The sequence below is a fragment of the Cajanus cajan genome, chromosome 6, assembly GCF_000230855.2.
Source record: "Cajanus cajan strain Asha chromosome 6, NIPB_CcT2T_4, whole genome shotgun sequence".
NCBI classification, from domain to species: domain Eukaryota; kingdom Viridiplantae; phylum Streptophyta; class Magnoliopsida; order Fabales; family Fabaceae; genus Cajanus; species Cajanus cajan.
This window is the reverse complement of record NC_138522.1, coordinates 53,037,240-53,060,780: the sequence shown is the minus strand read 5'-3', so window position 1 is coordinate 53,060,780 and position 23,541 is coordinate 53,037,240. Positions and strand designations below refer to the sequence as shown.

The 23,541-nt window shown below is 34.2% G+C and overlaps 1 protein-coding gene across 1 annotated transcript; it reads right to left on the bottom strand.

Moving 5' to 3' along the window:
- Positions 1-7,583: 7,583 nt before the first annotated feature.
- Positions 7,584-8,654, bottom strand: LOC109801542 (stress-response A/B barrel domain-containing protein HS1). The gene is made up of 2 exons (XM_020362641.3): positions 8,482-8,654; positions 7,584-7,914 (listed from the first exon to the last, which is right to left on the bottom strand). Exons 1-2 carry the CDS (start codon positions 8,619-8,621, stop codon positions 7,725-7,727), a joined length of 330 nt encoding a protein of 109 aa, XP_020218230.1. The 5' UTR covers positions 8,622-8,654; the 3' UTR covers positions 7,584-7,724.
- Positions 8,655-23,541: the final 14,887 nt, after the last annotated feature.

Below are 23,541 nucleotides of genomic sequence, written 5' to 3'. Positions count from 1 at the left end.
ATTAAAAATCATTTTTTTGTTACTAATTATTATAAAAATGAACAATATACATGACATTTTGCCATTAAACGACAAAGTAAAACAAATATAGTTATATTACCAATATACATATTATTTATTTATAAAATTCAGCAAAAACAATATGACTAGATGAAAGTATTATTTTTTTTTATGTGAGGGTATGCGTTAATTATTCTACTTAAACATATAAAGTAAGAAAGTAAAAGTATAGAAATAATTTAATATTTATTCTTAAATAATTAAAATATTTAATAAAATATATTAAATATTCAAACAAATTTGAAAGGATAAACTAAATTTAAAAATCATTTTCTTTATAATATATCCATATTTTATTTTATTTCTTATTATATTGTTTTCGTTATGAGTTTGTCCTTTGATAAAAAAATATTAGAGACTAAAAAAAAAATATTTGCATATTATAAGGATATAGAAAATAGTAGAAACTTAAAAGAAAATCATTCACATATTATTAAGTATTTTATAAGGGTTAAAACAAGATAACAAATATATATATATATATTAAGTCTTTATAAATATCTATATATATATATATTATAGAAATTAAAAATATATTTAAGTTTTAAACATTTAAAAAAATATATTTTATAAAAAAATTTGTAATATTTGATCAAGACTTTCAAATAATATAAAAAAATTCAAGTAGTAATTAAATTATTTTAAAGGAATAATAAAATTTGATGATATTCAATGAAGATAATTAAGATTTTTTAAATAAACAATGAAAATATAGTTATATTTAATTAAGATTCTTTAACTTATAAAATATCTTCCGGTATTCAAAAGTACATAGATATTTATGAATTCTCTTATAGAGTAGATTTTGTGTGAAAAATATAAATACCATTCACTTCTTTTAATCCCAATTAAATCCATGATACTTTTCTACTCTCTCACCATATATATATATATATATATAGATAGATAAAAGAGGGATTAATAAGTCTAAATATTTAATCTGTTCAATAATTCATATTTTACATCAAATTTCAATGATTCAATTATTGAATTTAAAATTCTTAATATATAGATCAAATCTATAAATTTTAAAAAATTTAAAAATCATTTGATACTTCTTTTCATTAATTCAAATCAATGTATAAAATGTTTTTATAATTATCTGTTAATTTAAATTAATGAAATGAAGTATTAAATGGTTTTCAAAATTTTTAAAAAATTGTAGACTTAATCTATATTAAGAACTTTAAATTCAACGGTTGGATATTATTAAAATTTAATATAGAGCACGAGTTATTAAACGAAATAAGTATAGGTAGACTTACTCCTAAAATAAATGAATCATCTTTATATATACTAGTAGGAAAAACCGAAAAAGGCACTCTGTGCTTGCATTGTATTAAAAGAAAAAAATAAATAAATAAAGAAAAAAATGCAAAGTTACTCATAAAAAATGTAGTTATTGAAAAATAAAGAAAAGATAAAATGGTCCATGTAAAAATAAAAAAATCAAAAGTAGTTATTGAAAGTATTATTTTCTTTATATATTAGTATAAATTCATTAATTTCAAGTTTTTAAGTTTGATTAAAAAAATATTTTTTCTAATTTTTAAAATAAAAAGGTATAATAGTCCCAAAAAGTGGAGACCAAGGTGGTTATCGATAAAGATACCCCTTTTATATATTAGTATATATATATATATATTATCTTATTTTTTTAATTAGATATTAATAGGTATCGTTACGTGTTAAATAAGTTAAATGAGATGTAATACTGAACTTTGAATGACTTATTTTTTACTAATATTTGGTATAAATATAAATTTGGATATTTATACGAACGTATATGAAAGAAAAATTGATAGAAGTTATTAAGTGTATTATAATATTTATTGATAAAAATATGATTATTTGGTCATTTTTTGTCCGCCTAAATCCGTAAATATAAGTTAATTCGATATATATATATATATATATATATATATATATATATATATATATATATATATAAGTAACGTGGAACAATATTTTATTTTCAATTTAAGAATAATATGGCTACTAAATTATTTAGGCAATAAAATACGGGGTAAAATTCAAGGTAACTCAATAATAACTAATTAGTAGAATAAGAAGAAAAAAAAGCATACATAAATTAAAGGAATTAACATTAAGTGGTTTTTTTTTTTTTTTTAACGTGTCTTAATAGCTGTTAAATAAATTCAATTGATGGTATTAATGAGGTTTTAATTAGGGATGGCAACGGGTGGGGCGGGTAAGGGTTTCATGATACCCGTCTCTGTCTTCGCGAGCCAAATTTATCCCTATCTCCGTACTTGTCGGGTATGTGATTTTCATCCCCATCCCCGTCTCCGTTGGGTATCGGGTATACCCGTACCCGTTAATTTTTTTATTTTTTATTTTTTGTAAAAAAATATGATATTTTTAAATTTTTTTATTATAATAATTATAATTAGGTTATTTCTGTGACACTCTTTACCCCAACATTAATACACAATAAATGTAAACAATAATTTTTTTCTTTTTCTTTTTGAGTAAATAAAATCTTTCATAGTTGACAACCTCTTTCATGGATAAAATAATTGTCTCAATTATGATAAGGTAGAAGATTCACATTCGTAACTCATAAATCATAAAAAGGTCAACACGTAAGTATCAAAACTCAAGAAATCATACAAAAGAAAATATAGATTAATTCCAGCAAAGGTAGCAGTGCCTCCTAGTTAAGAATTAATTTATAACTTTTAAATCATGTAATAAAATAGTATGACAAAGATGTACATTTTGGTCTTTTCTCAAGAACGTTCAAAATTACAAAAGAAGAGAAAATTAAAGCTTTTAAAACAATAACATCCCAAAAATAAGCCTAGCTATGCCCGATGTCACATCCTATTAGAGCATGCCCAACTGAAGCCTTAAGCCTCATCACCAACATCCTCATGATGATGATCATCTACAACATAATTTAAAACATATACAAGAACAACAAGGGAGTGAGAAACATCTCACTCAGTTTTAGGTGAAGAAATAAAGGTTAGATAGCACGCACACGCACAACAAATATAAGTCACATGTAAATAATACACATAAATAATCAATATCACATATATACTCATTTATCATGCAATGATGTCATGGACTCGACTCATAAATGCATGCATGTGGCACCATAAGGAAGTTTCACATATCATCACTGGTGACCCTAAGGCACACCTGGTTACATCACTGGTGACCCTAAGGTACACCTTGTTAGTCGTGGGTGACCCTAAGGTACATCTTGTTAGTCGTGGGTGACCCTAAGGTACACCTTGTTAGCATCACTGGTATGCGGCCTCAGCGGCACACCTAGAGTAATATATGCATATGATGCATGTCATACATTCATTATTTCATTGACTCAACATTTAACTTATTACAAAATTTCATTTAGTACATCATGTCATCATTTTTCTTAGTCTCATAATCACATCTTGTCTCAATAGTCCATTCTTAGGTCTCATGTCATTTGTCCATATTCACATGGTCATGTCATAAATACTCCTCATAAGGTCCACACAGGAATTTACAGAGATCCACAGAAAGCATTCTTATTCATATTAAAACTTATTTATTTTTAGCATTAATCACATATTCATTTATTACTTCCAACAAAGAACAAAGTAGAGCAAAAAGAAAATAAAACAGAACAATGGCAAGGGATTGGGGGCCAATCCGACAATCAAACTATCCAACAATTATCCCCACACCCCCGAGCGAGGTTTCTCACTCCCCCCTTACCTGGATAAGCAGAGCTAAAACTTGGACAGGACCTCCTCCTCTGTATTCCCTCTTTCTTTCCCTCTCTTTCTTTCTCTTTCTCTCTCTTTCTTTCTCTTTCTCTCTCTCTCTTTCTCTCTCTAAGATTTTACTTTCTTACTTAGTATAAATTTTTCACCCTCATTGCCCCTATTTATAGGCATCCTGGTGTACTCGGAACGGCCCGTACTGAATTTGGAACGGCCCGTTCCGGATCCTTTAAATATACATAAAATTTTCAACTGAAACGGCCCGTTCTAAAATCGGAACGGCCCGTTTCCAAAAAGCAGAACGACCCGTTCTAAAATTAGAACAACCCGTTCTGGAGTTCACTTTTACACAAATTGACCATAAAAAGAACGACCCGTTTCCAACTTAACTTTTTAGGCATTTTTCTTACTCTGGAACGGCCTGTTTCACTTTGGGAACGACCTGTTCTGGAAAAACCCAAATAGGCCTCTTTTCTACCTTGGAACGACTCGTTCCACTTTTGGAACGGCCCGTTCTTCTGCTTCAAAAATAACATATTTTCTTTGTTTGGAACGGCTCGTTCCACTTTTGGAACAGCCCGTTCCGGCGTAAGGAAAACAAAATTTTACAAAAAATTTTCACAAATAATTAAATTATTAAAAACCTTTACAATATTTTATAAAAACTCTTTTAATTAACTAAAATAACTATAAAAAATAATCTTCATAAATATATAAAAATAGATAATAATTGATATTGCAATAGTAGAAATTCCGGGGTGTTACAATTTCTCTATCTCATATTATAATAAATAATCACACATAAAAAAATATTAAAATTCTTTAATATAATTAAATTGAAAGTGAGTACTAAATTAAAAATGGAAACGAGGACGGGTACGGGTATGGGCACGGGTACGGGGCGGGTAAGTACATACCCGTACCCGATTTAATATATCGAGTTTTACCCGTATCCATATCCGGTCAAACCAGGTATTCCCCGTCAAAGTAGGGACGAGTTCGGGTATTACCCGCAGGTACGGATATATTTGTCATCCCTAGCTTTAATGATTACTATTTTCTTGGGAAAGAATTACCTAATTTTTTTTAACTCTTTTACGACTACGAATTTTTTTTATATCTAATTAGAAGTGTATTAGATGGAGGTTTTTAAACTTTGTAAGAATTTACTAATTTTTAAGATTTTATAAAAGACTTTTAAGAAAGACTCATGGACCTTTATAATTTCTTAATATGCTATCATTTTATATATTAGTACGTGAAAGAAAATACAGTGTTCATAACACATACATGTAGAATAATAAGATTTATTTACTTTAAGTGTATTATCTATCCGATTATTAGCTTCTCTTCAATAATGTGAAAATCTTACATGTATCCACACTGAGACCAACCTCTGTTTTCAAACTCTTTGAAAAGTGAAATTAAAATAAAATGCTTAAGAATTATATGTGAAAAAGAATATAGCAGAGATAGTAGTAAAATTCATCTCCTTTTTGTGCACTAAAAAGTCATAATTATAGTACAATAAAGATCTCCTTTTCCTAAAATTAGGAAATTAGTAACATTTTATTTTGTTTTTTCAAATAAAAACAATATCAATTATGTATCTTTAAGAGATTGCATTCTTTTTATAAAGATTCATATTTTATTTTATTTTTCAAATAAAAACAATATTAAATATGTATCTTTAAAGATTTTCATCCCCTCTTATTTATCCATATAAACAACACTAATCAAGTATAATAATTTAATCATATATTCTTTATGAACTACTTTCTCCAATTTGAAATTCAAAAGATATTTAAAAAAATTTATACTATGTATACTTTAAGTGCTAGCAAAGAATATAATAATATTTCACTTTAAATTATTTAATTTGATCAAATTAAATACTCTTATTTAATTATCAAATGTTAAAATAATTCCTTTAACATAGACTAGAACACTCGTTTGTGTATGACATTGTAAGTTCAATACTAAGTTGATAATAAATTCATCAAATTAATATATTAATCAAGGTAGACATCTAACAATATTCCTTAACGTCCAGATAGTATAAAGTAATATTTTACTTTCAAGAATTTAGAAGAACAAATAACATTTTTCTTCCATCGTTACAGCTCTTAGTTAACTCTAAAATATGGTATTATCGTCAAATTCCATTAAATTAACCTATCACGATTGACTTAAGAAATTCATTTCTTCTTTCAATCAATTTTTTTTGCCAGAATATTTTATTAATAGAGCTCAAACTCATTATCAAGAGTTGATGGATTCCTTCTTGATTTATCATTAATTCTACAAGCATTTGATCATATCCAACATTCATGTAACTAGTACCCTAAGACATTAGGTGTCCGAAATTAAAATATAATAAATTACTTGTTAATCACTATGATAATCTCATGTAAAAAAACATTTAGTTTCTTCTTAATAAATTTCTATTGACGAATTAAGGTAATGTAAACCATTAGAAATTCTCAATTGAGTCAGTTCAAATGATCATACTCACATATGCATCATCTATATATGTAATTAATAAATGAAATTTATTAATCTTTATCCTATAAAGACATTCACATATATATTGATTTATTCAGATTTATTGATGTCCGATATACAATAATCCTATGATTAAGAACAATTTAGATTAAAATAATAACAAACTTTTGTTTCTTGATCATTATCATAATCTTTATTATGAAAACAAGTATAATTTTAATCAAGGACTTTATCTATTTAACAAAATAAAAATAATAACAATTTATCAATTTGGATATGATTACATAATGAATTGGATCTTGAGCATATTTAATTATTCTCCAACAATCTCCCACTTGCACTAGAGCCAATGAGTCATGTATTTCATTCCCACTTTCCATTTGTGTTTGTCAAACTCTTTTAAGACATGGAGTGCTTTTATTTTGTTAGCATTATATAAATAAAATAAAAATGGGTTAAATATGTTTTAGTCCTTTAAATTTAGGATAAATTTATTTTTGGTCTCTCAAATTTAAAATTGTTATTTTTAGTCCATGTAATTTTAAAAATATTATTTTAGTTTTCCAGTTCACTAATAACATATTAGTAAGTGAAAAATTGAAATAATTATGTAGCATCAACTAGGTTAAATATTATGTTTTCATTAACAAGGATACGAGTAGATAGATTTTATGCGACAATATTTGATAGATTTTTTAACAACATTTGAGTATAAGAACTAGAATAATATTTTTTAAAATTAAAGTGACTAAATATACCAATTTTAAATTTAAGGGAACTAGAAATAAATTTATCTTAAATTTGAGAAACTAAAAATGTATTAAATTCGATAAAAATTTATTTGATATTTAATGATTTATTTGATTGATTTAATCAAAATATATACTGATTATAATAATCTTAAGTACTATACTTATGTTGTTTTATGGGTTTTATATAAATTAAAAAATAAAAAAAAAATTCAATGAGATTTTAATAAAAAAATCAATGTAGTATTATCACATCATGACAAACCTTTGTTTTATAATAATATAATTAGTAATTGATTTCATTATTATATTTTTCTGTTAATCCAACAATTCTTATATGTTTATTAGTGTAAAAAAGACATTTTATATGTTTATGCATTTTTTATAAATAAAGTAAAAATGAATGACTAATAATAAGTTTTTAATCAGAAGTAGTTGTAAGGATATATTTTGAAAAATGATTAAAAAAAAAAAAGACAGAATAGTTTAAGAGATATGCTTTGAAAATTAGTTATAAGAACAAAGATGCATGAAGAAATACTTCCAAAGAATGGCACTGAATTCATGACAAGAGGGAGCATTATAGTGTATACAGAAATTGTTTGAAGAGGAAACGAAATTTATTTTTAGGATAACACTAGCAGAGAATGAGGCATTACTTCTCCCATCAAAGGTTTACAGTAGTAGGCTTGTAGTTAACCACAACAATTTTCTCCGCAAAGGAAAGAAATAAATTTGCATATTCAACATGGGCAGGATGAGCTTCATACTCTGCAACACCTTCTATACTCTCAAAGGTTGATTCAAAGACATGAGTGAAGCCTTGATGCAGATTTGTGTCACTTACATCCTTGCCCCTACATTACATAATTCATATATATCTGCATTACATATATTGCTTTTAAATGTTTTAATCAAGTCACTAAAAAGGGTTCAAGTGCAAGCATGCTTAAGATGCAATGCAATTGAATAAAATCTCTCAATCACCTATACGATTTCTATCTTTTCTCTAACATGTAATTTTATGAACAATCCAAACTTCTGTTCCTCTGAGCCTTACTTGAACCATTGAAATTTACGTTTTGGTCTATTCACAATATATAAATACTACCCATATGACAAACTCTTTTAAATATTTTATCTTTAATTAGTTAAAAACTATTAAAAAAATACAAAATTACTCTTACAAAAATACTCCCTGTTCTATGAGATCTTAATTAAGGAAACTTTTAATATAAGAGATCTTATATATATATATCTACTTGTCAATCATTATATTTATCTAATCACTTACTTGAATCAACGACTCTAATATTATTTTAAAAAAAATTAAATAAATTCTTCTATAAATTAAAACTAACTTATATATATATATATCGGATAAGAGTGAGAAAGAAAGGAAAGGAATAGAAAAGAGAGGTAACCAGTGCAATGACTTCATGGGTGGGATGAGATGGACTAGTTTAGCATAGGCCTTGATGAGGTCTTCAATCCGCTCCGGAGCCACGTCGTCCTTAAACTTTGCGAGGACTATATGTTTCACTAATCCCTTTGCTTCCTCCATTTCTTCATCCACAACTACCTCATCTCATCCTCACATTCTATTATATATAGCCATCTCCACAAATATTAAAATTACAAAATTGAAACCATTTTTTTTATAAATATAATACCCTTCATTGTCTGAATAATTTAATGACCAAAATATATTTATTTTGAGTGTAAAAAATTGTTCCAAAATACCTTATTATATATATATATATATATATATATATATATATTAAGAAATAAAATATAAAAAAATGACATATATATTTTTATATGAAGTAACAGAAATTTGTGCCAACAATTTTTCTTTTACATATGTAAATATAAATATTTTGATTTAGAATTTTTATTTAATTATTTAATGTAATAAAAATCTTTAATCCCTAACTAACATTTATAAGCATTTAGTCAATAACCAACCAAATTTTGACCATTATAAAAATTATGATTCTCTGACATCTTCTACTAAATTTTTCCTAAACAGAAAAATTTGCCTCCTTATTGCACAACTTCTTGCTGTTAATTTTAAATTAAAATAGTTTTCAAAATTTGCCCCTCTTCCGACACTGCTCAACTCACTTATCAACCAATATTTTAATTTAAAAGTAATTGCATTGCACTACGCATGTTGAAGGACGTTGCGATAACTCCCTAATATCAAAATTATTGATTAATTTACCGACTCTTTCAGAATTTATAATACAAATATTATACGATATCTATATTTATATATCATTTATATTTATTTGGTACAAAGACACTCTCTACCGAAGAAATTATCAAAATCTTAATATTGAACAAGATTTTTTTTTATTAATCATAATCATGAGTTATATGATTTTTTTATTAAAATAATGTTTTATTAATCATTGTTAATTTTATTTATTGTGTGATAAATTTTTGCTCCTAATATTTTTTATATTTTCGTCCCTAATTCAAGGAGAAACACAATTTCTGATGCATATGACCAAACTTTAAGAACAATTAAGATTAAATTGTTAGATTTTATCTAAAATCTCATAATAATTGAAATAGGGGAGTAGATAGTTTATCACATAAGGGAACCATATCCCTAAAGTAGTATTTGATAGTGGAATGAGACATAAGGGAACGAAATAGAACAGAATAATAATATATTTTTTTTCTGTATTTGATAATAACAGAACAAAACAGAATCAGATGTTCTATTTTGTATTTGGTGCTTGTTGAACAAAACAGATTATTATGTTTGATTACATATATATTCCTATTCTATTTAATATTTGGTTAAGTATAAAAAAACTAAACAAAATAGAATAGAACATTTTTTCACATTTATTATTTTATGACTATTATTATATAATATTCTTATAAAATATTAATATTTATATTTTATAATTATTTTCTAAATACATAAATATGAAATATTTGATAAAATGTATTTTATAAAATATAATTAACTTAAATATATTGTTATTACTATATAAAAAGTTTCAAATGAAAAAAATATTAAAAATTTCACTTGTAAAGTTTCAAATAAATGCATTAATTATAACAATAATGACATTGTGTTAATGTCCAAAAATAAAATAAAACATCAAGTTTCAATATCATAAGAAATAAAAAAATACTATAAAATAAAATAAAACTTTGTAGTAATGTATGTTTCAACCCATAAGCACTTTATGAACAAATATTGTTGATAGACTAAAATACTCGTTATGTATATTTTTTACATTTTCAATACACTTAAATGTTTATATTTTCTATTGTACGAAAAAAGAAAGTAATTTTGTTCCTTTTACGTTAATTTTTAAAAATTTAAAATTATAATAATAATAGAATAAACTATTTTTTACTAAAATTAGACAACAAATCCAACAGACTCACAAACCAAATTTATTAAAAAAATACTAAATTGCTTTTTGATATATATATAACAACATTGATTTGATTTGAATGAGTCCAACATTCTCTCTATTAACAAATGATAGTAATTCAAATTATTAGTAATTTATATGATGCAAATAACAAAGCACAAAAATTCCAATAATACAAATAACACGGTAAAAAAAAAACTTGTTTTATCTTTGTATGTAGTGGGAGCAACGAGCATTACAAGGAGAGGGAAAAAGAATAGCAAATAGTACCGGGCGAAAAAGGATTGTGGTAAGGGTTTTATTTTTTAATTGGGTGTGCGTTTTGTTATTAAAAAATGTTTAATAAAATCTCCTATTTCGTTCCAGATAGTTCCACTTTGTTTTAGGAAACAAAAGTATTTCACTATTTTAATTATGTGTCTCGTTTAGGGATGGCAAAAATACCCGCACACGCGGGTACCTGCGGATAAAATCTACTACGGATAATAAATAGATAGGCTAATTGGGTACCCGCGGATAATGGGGACAAATAATTTTTTACCCGTTTATAAATGGGGCGGGGGCGGGTATGATGATATCCATACCCGCGGATACCCGTATAATATTATTTCTTAAATATCTTAATTATCCTTATACCACAGCCCTAAAACTACACTCTCTCGTCTTATTTTCTTACAAAAGTGAGGTTGATGAAGTTACTAACATGTGTTAAGCATGTTATAGAATTATGTTAGATATAATTTGATTAATTTTCTAACTTTGATTGGACCAATAAGATTTATGTACTTTAAGTTGTTTACTTTCGTTTGGAATTATGAGATTGAATTATTGTAACTTTGTGATGAAACTTTAACTTACTTGTCAGATTGATGTATTTTAAGTTATTAATTATAATACATTTTTATTATTATTTTAAAAAAATTAACGTTAAATACAAATTCAAAATTAACATTAAATTTTTATTTTTAATATTTCAATGACATTAAATATAAACTTAAAATTATTTGTAATATAATTTTTTTAATTTCTTAAAAAACTTATAAATATCCATGGATATCCATGAATATCTGTGGGTATTCAAGAAATTCATGGATACCCGCTTAATAAATACCCGCACGAATATGAGGTGGGTATGGAGCCAATTTTCATTTAGCGGGGTGAGGGCGGGTTTACTATTACCCGCTCCTATGGGACTCCATTACCATCCCTAGTCCCATTCTATTCTTTCTTTTAATTTCATCAAATAAAAAACAGAACTTTTATGTTCCATCCCATTCTAACGTATATTCCAAACACTAGTTAAGTTTTTCTTTGAACTTGATTTATGCTTATTTTATTTCTATCTCTAAATGCTTCAAAACCAAATAATTCTCCCGTTTGCACCAAGTTGCAATGCCCTCTAGCGTGTTCCAAACACATCAAACTTCAGACGCCAGGGATCGATTGAAAGTAATAGTCATCAAAAACACATTAATACATTCCATATGACTTACTCAATACGTAAGCTATTAATATGTAATAAAAATAAATAAATGAACATTTAAAGAACAATTAATCTTACTTTCTTTAATTTATTTCCTATTTTAAATCTATAAATTAGTTAATTGCTATAACACCTCAAAATTTTTAAATAAATTAATATATTTTAATTAACTAAGGAATTCTTGAGAAATAAGAGAGTTATTTTATTTAATTTTATATATATATATATATATTTATATTATAGGATATTTAATTATGTTAAAGAAATAATGGAAGAAGTTGTTTTATTAAGGGAACTTTTCTCAGGCATCTTTATTCTGTCTTTGCTTAGAGTAACTCCAATGAGAGTTGTTGGTCCCGTTTATCATTTCAATGGATAGTTTCTTCCCATTGGAGCACTCCTACGTGGTAATATGAGTTGCTTGAAGAAGAGGGAGAGTTATTTTTGCAAGAAATTGTTGCTTACTAGATTTTGGTGGGGGAAGAGATCAGCGGGATGAGGTTTGACGACTTTATTAAAGGTGTCAAGAGCCTTGTCAATGTTGCAACTGTGAGACCCCTTCTCCTTTTCCTTTCCATTTTCACTCTCACTCACTCTCATTTTCCCTCTTGAACTCTATTCTTCCCCACAAATTCTCTGAACCTTGTTGCTGATTTCATTTCTCTCTAGCTAAAGCGGTGAGCAACTAAGAGGGTCGTTCTCTCAACGTGTAGCCGTGCGGAGCTTTCTCATCTTCTTCTTCTCGTTCTTCTCTTCCTAGAGCTCGAAATTCTTCACCGAGGTAAGGGAAGCTAGGATTCATGCTGGCTATGTGAAGATGAGTTTAGCAACTCATGGATGGTCTGATGATTTGATGATTTATGACTGTGGTTGTTGAAAATGAGTTTTCGGGGTTTTTGATGAAATTTGGATTTTTGATAATTTGTGGTTGCATGTTGAAAAAGATGGTATTTTTGAGCTGTTTGGTGAAAATGTGAAGTTTTGGATGGTTTGCATGTGGATTTGTTGGTTGTTTGTGCAAGTTTTGATGGAAATTTTTGAACTTGGAAAGTTGCTGCGTGGTAGCACGCCGGGCACAGTTCTTGGCACCGGGCGCGTGACCATTAGAGGACTCCATTTGTCGAGCCCACCGGCCCCAAGTGGTGTGCGTCGGGCGAGCTGGAGGATGGATGCCCCTGGATGGCTCACGCCGGGCGTGGTTGGACCACGCTAGGCGCACTATCAGGTAGTAACTTAGTATTTTGGGATTCTGGTGTGGCACCGGGCGTGATTACGTCTCGCTAGGCATGGAAACTCCTTGGGAGTCTCTGCCAGAGGTGGCGCCAGACACAATTGCTATTGTGCCGGGCGTGAGACCTTGGGGAGGTCTCTGTCTTCCTTGCGCCAATCGCAGGTTTGGCACGCCGGGCGTGTGAGGCTCTTTGGAGTCTCTGCCTCCTAGCACGCCAGGCACAATTGGAATTACGCCGGGCGCGTTTGAGCCCTGATGCTCTCTAGTTGGGCCACGCCAGGTGCGACCATGAGTGCACCAGGCGCGAATGTGATCATTATTTATATGTTGATATTAGCTGAAATTGTTGATGTTTGCTAAGCTGAGATGTTATTGATGAATGTTGAGCTGATTTATAATATTGTTGTGCTGTGTTGCATGCTGATATAAACTGTTGTAGGCCGTAAGACTGAGCTGTTGTAGGAGATCTCCGAGCTGATATGCGTGACGACGCATTGTTTGTTTACTGCTATTTTTGCTGAATGATGTGAGCTGTATATGTGACGAGTTGTATGCTGATAATTGCTGAACTAGATGATGTGCTGATAAGTTGTGGTTGTTTATAATTGCTGTACTTATATATCTATATATGCTGATTCTTTTCACTAGCTTACCCTTTGTTGTTTCTATGTGATTTGGACTGCAATGATCATACTGTGTATGGAAGCAGAACAAGGATAGGTTGGTGTGCTTGAGGCAGGTCTACAGCTGGCAGATGGAGTTACTATTTGTTATTTTTGGCCACTAGTTTGGCTAATTTGGATGTATTTTGTACATTGAGCCCCAGGCTAGACATATTGTATATATTTTATTTTATATATGTATGCTCTTGTCATTGTGGTGCTATGTTGTTGCTATGTGACGGCCAGGCGGGTCGTTACACTTTAGTGGTATCAGAGCAGTTCAAGTCTAGTGGACACTCTATGGGAGTGGTTCCTTTAGGCTTTTGTTATGCTGAGCTCTGTGTTGTGTTGATTGCTGTGCTGATTTCTTTGTTGATTTCTATGCTGATGTTTGTTGTTTGGTTTAGTTATTATATACTGAAGGTGCTGTTACTTTTGTAGACAATGACTAGAACCAATGAGCAGATAGCCCGTGCCATGGAAATGATGGTTATAGCTATGCAGCAGCAAAATGCTTATTTTGCTAGGATGGACGCTGATAGAGCTGCAGCTGGTGTAGCAAGACCAGTTGGGCCACAGGAGAGCCGAGATCTAGCTGAGTTCCGGAAATGCCACCCTTCGCAGTTCAAGGGAGATGCAGACCCAAAGGTAGCTGACCACTGGATCTGTGAGCTGGAGAAAATCTTCACAGTTTTGGGATGTTCTCAGGAGAGGAGGATGACATATGCTGTCTAGATGCTGGTAGGGGAGGCTGAGTATTGGTGGAGAGGCACTCACCATATGTTGATTGCTAGAGGTATTGTTGTGAACTGGGAGTGCTTTATGAGGGTATTTCTTGAGAAGTACTTCCTAGAGAGCGTGAGTCACGCTAAGGAGGTTGAATTCATGCGGTTACACCAGGGTGGGCTGTCTGTATCTGATTATGCGATGAGATTCGAGCACATGGCTCATTTCTATTCGCAAGCGATTTTTGAGGCTTGGAAATGCAGGAAGTTTGCTGAGGGTTTAAGACAAGAGCTGAAGAGGGTGGTGGTGCCTATGGCCATCATGGATTTTCTGGCCTTGGTGGAGAAGGCGAAGGTTGTTGAGCGGCTGGAAGGTGGCAACCATGTGATTAAGACTGCTGAAGGACCAGCTGGGTCCAAGAAAAGGGGAATTCAGAGGAAGCCATATGATAGGCCCCAACCACAGCAAGGGGGTCCTGTCATAAGGCAACCTGCTGATTCTGCCAGAGGAGGGAGACAGGGTGGAGGTGCCACTCTCAGATGCTATAGGTGTGCTAGACCCCATTATGTTAGGGATTGTCCACACACGGAGAGCCGGTGTTTCAGGTGCCATCAGATGGGTCACGAGTTGACCAACTGTCCTGCCAGAAATAGACCGGATAAGGGTGCTCAAAGAGGTGATGCTTAGAGGGGTAATAGACCTACTACTGCTGGGAGAGTATTTGCTTTGACTGGGGTTGAAGCTTCTACTTCTTCTGATCTTGTGAAGGGGAAGGGTAAAGCTGCTGGTAAGGATGTGATGTTTCTGTTTGACTTTGGAGCTTCTCATTCCTTTATCTCTTATGCATGTGCTGCTATGCTTGGTGTGTCGGTAGGGGTTGAGACTGCTAGTGTCGACGCCCGCTTCTGCTTCGGTAGTTGCTTCTGAGCTGTGTGCTGGCTGTCCAATTGTGGTGAATGAGAGGAGGTATAAGGTGAACTTGATTTTTTTACCTTTGGTGGATATTGACATAATCTTAGGGATAGATTTTTTGTCTGCCAATCGCATCCTTATAGATTGTGCCAATATGAGGTTGATCTTTCCTCAGGTGGAAGAGGAGCTGTTGATTTCAGCTGGCCAAGCTGAATCATTATTGAGGGACGGAGCAGAGTGATGTATTCTGCTTGCTGCCATGAGTGTGGAGATTGAGAGGGTCATTACTGATATAGATGTGGTGAGGGATTTTGCTGAGGTGTTCCCAGATGAGGTGCCTGGGTTGCCTCCTACTAGGGAGATAGAGTTTAGCATTGACTTGGTTCCAGGTGTGGGGCCAGTGTCGGTGGCTCCCTATAGGATGGCCCTAGTTGAGCTAGTTGAGCTGAAAGGTCAGTTGGAAGACCTGTTAGAAAAGTAGTTGGTGCGGCCGAGTGTATCACCGTGGGGTGCTCCCGTGTTGTTGGTGAAGAAGAAAGATGGAGGTATTCGAATGTGTGTTGATTACCGGCAATTGAACAAGTTGACCATTAAGAACAAATATCCACTTCCCCGGATAGATGACTTAATGGATCAATTGAGGGGAGCATCGATTTTCTCGAAGATTGACTTGAGGTCAGGATATCACCAAATCAGGGTGAATGAGGGTAACATACCTAAGACCGCTTTCAAGACTAGGTATGGTCACTACGAGTATGTTGTGATGCCGTTTGGTGTGACCAACGCCCTGGCAGTGTTCATGGATTACATGAACAGGATCTTTCGGCCCTTCTTGGATAAATTTGTGGTGGTGTTTATTGACGACATCCTTATTTATTCAAGGACCCCGGAGGAGAATGGAGAGCACTTGCAATTGGTGCTGGAGATTTTGAAGGCGAAGCAGTTGTACGCCAAGCTTTCAAAATGTGAGTTCTGGTTGGAAGAGGTGAAGTTCTTGGGACATGTGATTTCAGCTGAGGGGATTGCTGTTGATCCGGCTAAGGTGGAGTCAGTGTTGCAGTGGGAGCGTCCAAGAACTGTCACTAATATTCGGAGTTTTGTGGGTCAGGCGGGTTACTATCGGAGGTTCATTGAGGGATTCTCCAAGATAGTAGCGCCTCTAACCTAGTTGACAAGGAAGGAGCAGCCGTTCATTTGGACAAATGTCTGTGAGCGGAGTTTTGATGAGCTAAAGATGAGGTTGACTACTTCTCCTGTGCTGGTGTTGCCCGACTCTGGTGAGCCGTTTGATGTATATTGTGATGCTTCTCACCAGGGTTTTGGGTGTGTGCTGATGCAAAATAGGAAAGTAGTGACATATGCTTCAAGGCAACTGAAGAACCATGAGAGGAATTATCCTACTCATGACTTGGAGTTAGCAGCAGTTGTGTTTGCCTTGAAGATATGGAGGCATTATTTGTATGGTGCTCAGTTTAGCGTCTTCAGTGATCACAAGAGTTTGAAGTACATGTTTGATAAGAAGGAGCTGAACATGAGGCAGAGGCGGTGGATGGAGTTTCTGAAAGATTATGACTTCTAGTTGATGTATCATCCTGGGAAGGCCAATGTTGTGGCGGATGCGCTGAGTAGGAAATCCATCCACATGTCTAGTATGATGGTGAAAGAGATAGAGCTGGTGGAGGAGTTCAGAGATCTGAATCTCTGTGTGGAGTTAGCTCAGGATCACATTAGTTGTGGGATGATTACCATAACTAGTGAGTTCTTGAGGCAGGTTGGACTGAAACAGTTGGAAGATGTGAAGTTAGTGAAGCTTCTTGGTTTGCTGGGTACCGAGAAGGTAGTGGGTTTTGAGCTGGGCTGAGATGGGATCTTGAGGTTTAAGGGAAGAATTTGCTTACCTCATGATGTTGAGCTGAAGAAAGTTGTGATGAAGGAAGGCCACAAGAGCAGACTTAGCATACATCCTAGTATGACTAAGATGTACCAAGACCTCAAGAAGACTTTCTGGTGGTCTGGTTTGAATAGAGAGATAGTTGAATATGTGGCGGCCTGTCTGACCTGTTAGAAGGCGAAGGTGGAGCATCAGAAGTTGAGTGGTTTGATGTAGCAGGTGGAGATTCCGGAATGGAAGTGGGATAGTATCACTATGGATTTCATTGTGGGATTGCCTAGGTCAGCTAGGAATAGTGATGCTATCTGGGTGATAGTTGATCGGTTGACCAAGTGTGCACATTTCTTGCCTGTCAACATCAAGCGGTCCTTAGAGAAGCTGACACAGTTGTATGTGAGGGAAATTGTACGGTTGCACGGGGTGCCTTCCAGTATTATTTCAAACAGAGATCTGAGGTTCACTTCCAGATTTTGGTAGAGTCTGCATCAAGCCTTAGGCACGAAGCTGAAGTTGAGTTATGCTTATCATCCACAGATGGATGGTCAGTCAGAGAGGACAATCCTGTCCTTGGAGGATCTGTTGAGGGCTTGTGTGTTAGACCACTTGGGAAGCTGGGAGGAAGTCCTACTGTTGGTTAAGTTCACATACAATAATAACTTTCATGCTAGTATTGGGATGGTGCAGTTTGAAGCCTTGTATGGTAGGAGGTGTAGGACTCCTCTATGCTGGTATCAAGATCGTGAGTCAGTAGTTGTGGGGCTGGAGCTGATCCTACAGACTACTGAGAATGTGAAGCTAATTCAGGAGAGGATGAAGACTGCTCAGAGTAGGCATAAATCTTATGCTGACAAAAGGCGAAAGCCTTTGGAGTTTTCCGAAGAGGAGCATGTGTTTCTGAAGGTGACCCCAACCTTGTGGGTAGAGCACTGAAGGCAAGAAAGTTGACACCTAGATTTGTTAGTCCCTATCAGATCATATAGCATGTGGGTCTGGTTTCTTATCGGTTGGCTTTGCCACCGTCTCTTTCAAACCTACACGATGTATTTCATGTATCCCAGCTGAGGAAGTATGTCCATGACCCTGGTCATGTGGTTGAGTTGGATGATGTGCGGGTGAAGGAGAATCTGACATTTGAGAAATCACCGGTAGTTGTGGTTGATCACAAGCAGAAGGAGCTGAGGGGCAAGTCCATTTCTCTAGTGAAGGTGTTATGGGATGCAGCTACTGGTGAGGCTACTTGGGAGGTTGAGCAGCAGTGCAGGGAGCGGTACCCTTTTCTTTTCCCAAGTAAGTCTATTTTCGGGGACGAAAATTCTTGTTGTTGGGGAGGTTGTGAGACCCCTTCTCCCTTTCCTTTCCATTTTCACTCTCACTCACTCTCATTTTCCTTCTTGAACTCTATTCTTCCCCACAAATTCTCTGAACCTTGTTGCTGATTTCATTTCTCTCCAGTTGAAGCGATGAGCAACTAAGAGGGTCGTTCTCTCAACGTGTAGCCATGCGAAGCTTTCTCATCTTCTTCTTCTCGTTCTTCTCTTCCCGGAGCTCAGAATTCATCACCAAGGTAAGGGAAGCTAGGATTCATGTTGGCTGTGTGAAGATGAGTTAGCAACTCATGGATGGTTTGATGATTTGATGATTTATGGCTGTTGTTGTTGAAAATGGGTTTTCAGGGTTTCGGGATTTTTGATGAAATTTGGATTTTTGATAATTTGTGGTTGCATGTTGAAAAAGATGGTATTTTTGAGCTGTTTGGTGAAAATGTGAAGTTTTGGATGGTTTGCATGTGGATTTGCTGGTTGTTTGTGCAGGTTTTGATGAAAATTTTTGAACTTGGAGAGTTGTTGCGTGGTAGCACGCCGGGCGCAGTTCTTGGCACCGGCCGCATGACCATCAGAGGGCTCCATTGGTCGAGCCCGCCGGGCGCAAGTGGTGTGCGCCGGGTGAGCTGGAAGATGGATGTCCCTGAATGGCTCACGCCGGGCGTGGTTGGACCACGCTGGGCGCACTATCAGGTAGTAACTTAGTATTTTGGGATTCTGGTGTGGCGCTGGGCGTGACTACGTCTCGCCGGGCGTGGAGACTCCTTGGGAGTCTCTACCAGAGGTGGTGCCAGGCGCAATTGCTATTGCGCCGAGCGTGATACCTTGGGGAGGTCTCTACCTTCCTTGCACCAAGCGCGGGTTTGGCATGCCTGGCGTGTGAGGCTCTTTGGAGTCTCTGCCTCCTAGCACACCGGGCGTAATTGGAATTGCGCTAGGCACGTTTGAGGCTTGATGCTCTCTGGTTGAGCCACGCCGGGCGCGACCATGAGTGCGCCAGGCATGGATGTGATCATTATTTATATGCTGATATTAGCTGAAATTGTTGATGTTTGCTGAGATGAGCTGTTATTAATGAATGTTGAGTTGATTTATAATATTGTTGTGCTATGCTGCATGCTGATATAAACTATTGTAGGCTATAAGGCTGAGCTGTTGTAGGCTGTATGGCTGAGTTGTTGTAGGCCGTAAGGCTGAGCTGTTGTAGAGGATCTCCGAGCTGATATGCGTGACGTCGCATTATTTATTTACTGTTGTTTTTGCTGAATGATGTGAGCTGTATATGTGATGAGTTGTATGCTGATAATTGTTGAACTAGATGATGTGCTGATAAGTTGTGGTTGTTTATAATTGTTGTACTTATATATCTATATATGTTGATTCTTTTCACTAGCTTACCCTTTGTTGTTTCCATGTGGTTTGGACTGCAATGATCATACTGTGTATGGGAGCAGAACAGGGATAGGTTGGTGTGCTTGAGGTAGGTCTGTAGCTGGCAGATGTGGAGTTACTATTTGTTGTTTTTGGCCACTAGTTTGGCTAATTTGGATGTATTTTGTACATTGAGCCCGAGGCTAGACATATTGTATATATTTTATTTTATATATGTGTGCTCTTGTGTGTGTGGTGTTGTGTGACGGCCAGGCGGGTCGTTACAACAACAGATGTTGCGGGGGCCGTGCTTGAAGCGCTTCCCCCATTACAACAGCACCATGGCCTCCTGCAGCGGCCGCAACACCTCTCACCAGGTGCGACACACGAGCGACATCGCATGAAGGTTGGGGTCATCGAAGGAGACGGTGAACTTGGCCAGCACGTCGTACGGAAGCATCGAGAAGTGGGCAACGAGGCTAGGCTGGGCTGGCGAGGCAGGGGTTGGCTAGCGCGGGCATGATGGAGAGAGGATGGCGTGATAGGGGACAACAGGAAGATGGAGGAGAAAGGAAGAGAGCAATGGGGAGATGGAGAGTGAGGGGAGAAAAGTGAAAAATGATTAAAGTGACTTTGTTTGAGGGGAGAGTGACTTTGTTTGATACAAGTGATACCAACAAAAGGAATATCATTAGTTGTTGACCATGTTTGATACCATTAGAGCAGGTGGCCTTGTTTCATACCATTAAAGCAAGTGACTCCTTTTAAATATATACTCAGTTCTCTACAACCGGAGAAGCCTTTTAAACTAGTACACCTGTATCTCCTGCCTTCCCTGCACTAATCAGGTTCTCATTATCCTGGCCAAAGGTGAACAAACCAATGCATGAAGTAAAGCCAACAAAAATTCAACAAACTTATCACCTTCTTTAGGCATATTTCCATCAACAATTTTGCCCTTATGGACCTCTTGCAACCATTCACCCAACACCGGCAGACTCGGGTTGAACAAACCAGCCAAGACTATATTTTTTCAGCACCATTTTCAGGATTCATAAGTTGTAGCTTTCACTGTGTATAAGGGTAAAAATTTTAAGATGTTAGGAAGTTAGTGTAGTGACAGCTTTGGTCCTCCCAATTAGGTAACAATCCAATTATTCCTGTAACCATGTTTTCATGAAACAAGGTGAACAGGTACTACAACAAATTTAAAGAAATTTACTACTAAAATTCAACATATGCACAAGTCTAAGTTAGAAATTGCAAGTGTATTATGGATATTTAAGTAATGGATTGAGAAGCAAAATGGTTGTACGCTTCAAGCTTTGAGGTGTGATAATGGAAATGGTTAGGTGTATGTTTTATGAGAAAGGATTACCTAAGGAGTATTGGGTGGAGGACGCAAACACTACAATATTCTTGCTAAATAGACTTCCCACCATATAGCAGTAAATGGGAAGACTCTTTTTGAGGTTTGGTATGGTTATAAACCCTTTTTGAAAAATTTTAAAGAATTTGGATGCTTGTGCTTTACTTATGTGCCATAAATTAAGAGAGACAAGCTAGAAAAGAAAGCTGAACTTGATATCTTTGTGGGGTATAACTTAGTATCTAAAGCTTATAGGGTTTTCCAACCTCGCACAAGAAAAATTGTGTTAAGTAGGGATGTGCACTTCATGGAGAATGAGCAATGAAGCTGGAATGATGCAGGAAAGATTCCAATTGTTGATCCTTTGCAAAATCAAGATGAGTTAATTGATGATGCACTCGTAAGAGGCACTAGATTGCTCTCTAATATTTATCAAAGATGCGATGTTGCAATCTTGGAACCTATAGGATATTTGGATGCAAAAGAAGATTCCAAATGGAGGGTTGCAATACAGGAAGAGCTTTCCATGATTGATAAAAACCTGACTTGGGAACTTGTTGGAAGACTTAAACACAGAAAAATCATTGGTGTGAAATGAGTGTTTAGAACAAAGTTGAATGCAGATGGTTCAATTAACAAGCATAAGGCAAGGTTAGTTGTAAATGGGTATGCTCAAATTTTTGGTGTATATTTTTTTGATACGTTTGCTTCGATTGTGAGACAAGACACCATTAGGATGTTACTAGCCATTACATCACAAAAGGGATGAAAGATCTACCAACTTAATGTCAAGTCAGCTTTCTTAAATGGATTTTTGGTGGAAGAAATCTATGTTAAGCAACCTAAAGGTTTCATTGTGGAAGGACACAAGGACAAAGTCTATCTATTAAATAAGGCTTTGTATGGTTTGACATAGGCCCCAAGATCCTGGTACAATAGGATTGATAAGTACTTATCAAAACTAGGATTTGTTAAAAGTCTTAGTGAGTCCATTTTATATATCAAAAGTGATCAAGCTAACTTTATTATATGTTGATGATCTCCTAGTCACTGGTAACAATGTTGAATTTATTCAATAGTTCAAGGATGATATGATGCAAGTCTTTGAGATGAAAAACCTAGGGAAAATGTTCGATTTCCTTGGTATGGAGGTTAAGCAAAATGAAGGTGATATATTCATTTATTAGTGGAAGTATGCAAAGGAAATCTTGAAGAAATTCAACATAGAGAATTGTAAAAGCATGAAGATATCTATGTGTCAAAAGGAGAAGCTAGGCAGGGATGATGGTTCAGAACAAGTGCAAGAAGCACTCCATAGAAGCTTAATTGGTTGCCTAATGTATCTCACAACAAAAAGACTAGATATCTTGTATGTTGTAAGTGTACTTTCAAGATTCATGAATTGTGCAAAAAAATCTCATTTGAAAGCAGCAAAAATAGTGTTGAGGTATGTCAAGGGAACTTTAAATTATGGTATCAAGTTCAATAAATCACAAGATTTCAAGTTTCAAGGATTTTCTAATAGTGATTGGGTAGGGTCTTTAGATGACATGAAAAACGCCTCAAACTACTATTTCAGTTTTGGATTAGGGATATTCTCTTAGTGTTCCAAAAAACAATAAATTGTTGAATAGTCAACTGCTAAAACAGGATTTATAGTAGCCATAACTACTGTTAATCAAGCATTATGGCTAAGAAAAATGCTATTAATTTGCATTTGGAGCAAAAGACAACTACTGATTTAATGGTGGACAATCAAATAGCCATAATTATCTCTAAAAATCCAATCTTTCATTGAAAGACAAAGCATTTTAGCATCAAATTATTTTTTCTCAAAGATGTATAGAGGGATGGTGTAGCATGCTTGTAGTACTATAGGACTAAAGATCAATTGTCTGATATCTTCACCAAAGCTCTTTCAAGAAGCAAGTTTGAGTTATTGAGAGAGAAACTTGGAATTGTCAACCACCGATACAAAGAGTGTTGAATGTGTATTCACAATTGGTTTAGATATTTTATTTGTTGTTTGACCGAGTCTTATGACTGTTTATTTTTACTTATTAGTCATTTATGTTAGTAGCTATTTCAAAAGTTTGTTATTGCTTTTAAG